This window comes from Phytophthora parasitica, assembly GCF_000247585.1.
Source record: "Phytophthora parasitica INRA-310 unplaced genomic scaffold supercont2.6, whole genome shotgun sequence".
NCBI lineage: Eukaryota > Oomycota > Peronosporomycetes > Peronosporales > Peronosporaceae > Phytophthora > Phytophthora nicotianae.
Genome location: NW_008648992.1, coordinates 1,924,255 through 1,926,649, shown reverse-complemented (window position 1 = coordinate 1,926,649; position 2,395 = coordinate 1,924,255). Strand labels below are relative to the sequence as shown.

The 2,395-nt window shown below is 40.6% G+C and overlaps 1 protein-coding gene across 1 annotated transcript; it reads right to left on the bottom strand.

Annotated features, from left to right (window-relative positions):
• Positions 1 to 1,259: 1,259 nt before the first annotated feature.
• Positions 1,260 to 1,441, bottom strand: PPTG_21606 (hypothetical protein; the record flags this gene model as incomplete). Its single annotated transcript, XM_008898423.1, has 2 exons — positions 1,260 to 1,346; positions 1,421 to 1,441. The coding sequence occupies 2 exons, from the start codon at positions 1,439 to 1,441 to the stop codon at positions 1,260 to 1,262; spliced, it is 108 nt and encodes a 35-aa protein (XP_008896671.1).
• Between the last annotated feature and the right edge of the window lie 954 nt (positions 1,442 to 2,395).

Below are 2,395 nucleotides of genomic sequence, written 5' to 3'. Positions count from 1 at the left end.
TTTAATGTCATAATGGTAATTTACTATATTGCTAACTAGTTCTAGATTAATAAGGTAGCTCTACGTTAACGACATTGTGGTAATTTACCAGATTGTCAACTAGTTTTAGGTTAATGAGATAGGAGTAGTCTACATGACTGATAAGTTGCTCTATGGTAGTGATGTGGTGGTAACCTATCATATCACCATTGAAATCGTTGACATGCAAATCATTGTCCAATAGATCTACCTTGATGGCTGTAGTAGTAGTCCGCTGGATTGATAATTTTATCTGTCAACTAGCTCACCTGAATGTCCTGGTAGCTTACCCGATTGCTAAGCAAATCAACTTTAATCGTATTGTGGTAGACTACCATATTGCTAAGCATCTCTACTATGTGGATGCTGTAGTAATATTTCAGACTTGTTGGTAGTTCTAGCATAATGACGTAGTAGTGGTCTCCCACAGCATAAGCGTCACTACCAGTTGAAAGATACAAGACTTCGGAGAGTGAGCACAAAGGATTTGAAAGTCATGAAGTGCAGAATGCAATTTGTTCTAGCTCGTTTTCTAGATCGTGTTGTGTTGATTTGTAAAAAGAAAATGGGGTGCCACCAGTGATCTACTAGACAAATGCTTAGAATTGCATGCACACACATTCTCGCTTCATTATATTCAAGGAAAGCCAAAGATAATATAAATGTCGGCGACACCGTATTGTCTGCTTTTCAGCTTCCTTGCCGGCCACAATATACAACGAAGCTTATATGGATTTCAATATGTCAATCTGGGTGGTATCAGACTTAAATAAATGTAGTTCAATTAGACCGCCGCCCAAATACCGACAAACTGGCGGCACTATTGGAGTAAGGAGGGCGATTAAGGACCGGCCAAAATGGAAACTACTTTATATTAGCGATGAAGAGTGAGTTTTCTCTACTTTCCTTACTTAGTAGTAGTTATTCCTTAGCTTTGTTGTCTATACTTCGTAATGTAATCCTTTGTATAATGAAAGCTAACTGTGACTGGTACTAGGCTACTTGACGTGTAAATAGTGTATTTGCTGTTATAACTTTAATAAAAAAAGAGCATAATCTTCAAAGATACCAGCTAGCTCCTATTCACTTCTAGCCATTTCACATTCAGATTGTGGATCGCAATTTTTTGCGTGCTGTCGTAGAAGTGCCGCCATCCCTCCTTTTCTTTGAAAGTTTTGATTGCATATTGGACGATAATTCCTTGTGTCGACTATGGCTCTGAATTGACTGCTCTGTAAAGTCTAACATCTCGTGTGGTTAAGCATCGCACGATCTTCCTCTCGAACATGAGTTGTATCTTGAACAATGCTCTGTTCCTCCAGTTCTGTCTGTAAATTGATCAAATTCTTGGTCAATCCAACATCTGACAGACTTTCCTTGAACATTCTAATTACCAAATCACACCGCTCTTCATGAATGGCATGATTTCAGCTACTGTACAGTCAACCAAATGCAGTACTAAGGTTTCGATACCATCGGTATTTTGGATGTGACGGATTTGGGGTAATCGGGCGTGGCAATCATATCGGATCGCGTTGTTATATTTCTGTTTATACTTGCTGTACGCTCTCCATAACTCCACAAAAACAGGATGATTTCAGCAACGCCTCTATCTAGCACTGCCAGGATTACGACCTCAGGCATCTCCACATTTTCTCTTTCCACTTCTTTTATCGCATATCATTCATCATTAATTCCATCTGTGCTTTCTGGGAAGATTGGATCTGGAATTTGTTCCATCAGAGTCCTGCGCTCTTCATACGACAATGTTGACCACGTTTTCGTAGATTTTGACATTGTTTCCCCTCTACCAACCACCGGTTGGTCTTGGCTGCATCTCCGTGACAATGAAGTGCAAATGTTTTAGCGAGTGGTGATCTGCGTTTGCTACTAATGCCCAGAAAGCTTCCTGGCACAGCAGTTGTATACCAGCTATTTCACGGTGAGCAATTTAATAATGTTAGCGTTAGTAGAATGAAAGTGGTGTTTGTCTTTATCATAACTTACACTGGTAAGATGCTTGGTAGCTCAAACAAAAGATGCGTCAAAGGGCTTGAAGCTCCGTCAAAAGACGAGTACTTGGAATGGCTTGCCAATCCGGCGGAGGGGACAAATGCAACACACTGCGGCCAGTCTTTTAGATGATCACTCGTTTGAATTGGGTACGCTATATGTAACGGGGTTACACGCAAGTGGCTACATGTAACCACTTGGTTACGAAGGGTTTCCACATTGATGTGCGATACATCAACGGTTACATTTGGTAGACGACTAGTCTGCATGCATTTAGACTTCCCATTGGTAGAATGGCAACATCTTTCTACCAATTACAGCAGTAGGATTCTGCCAACCACTCGTTGGCAAATACTTTTCATAT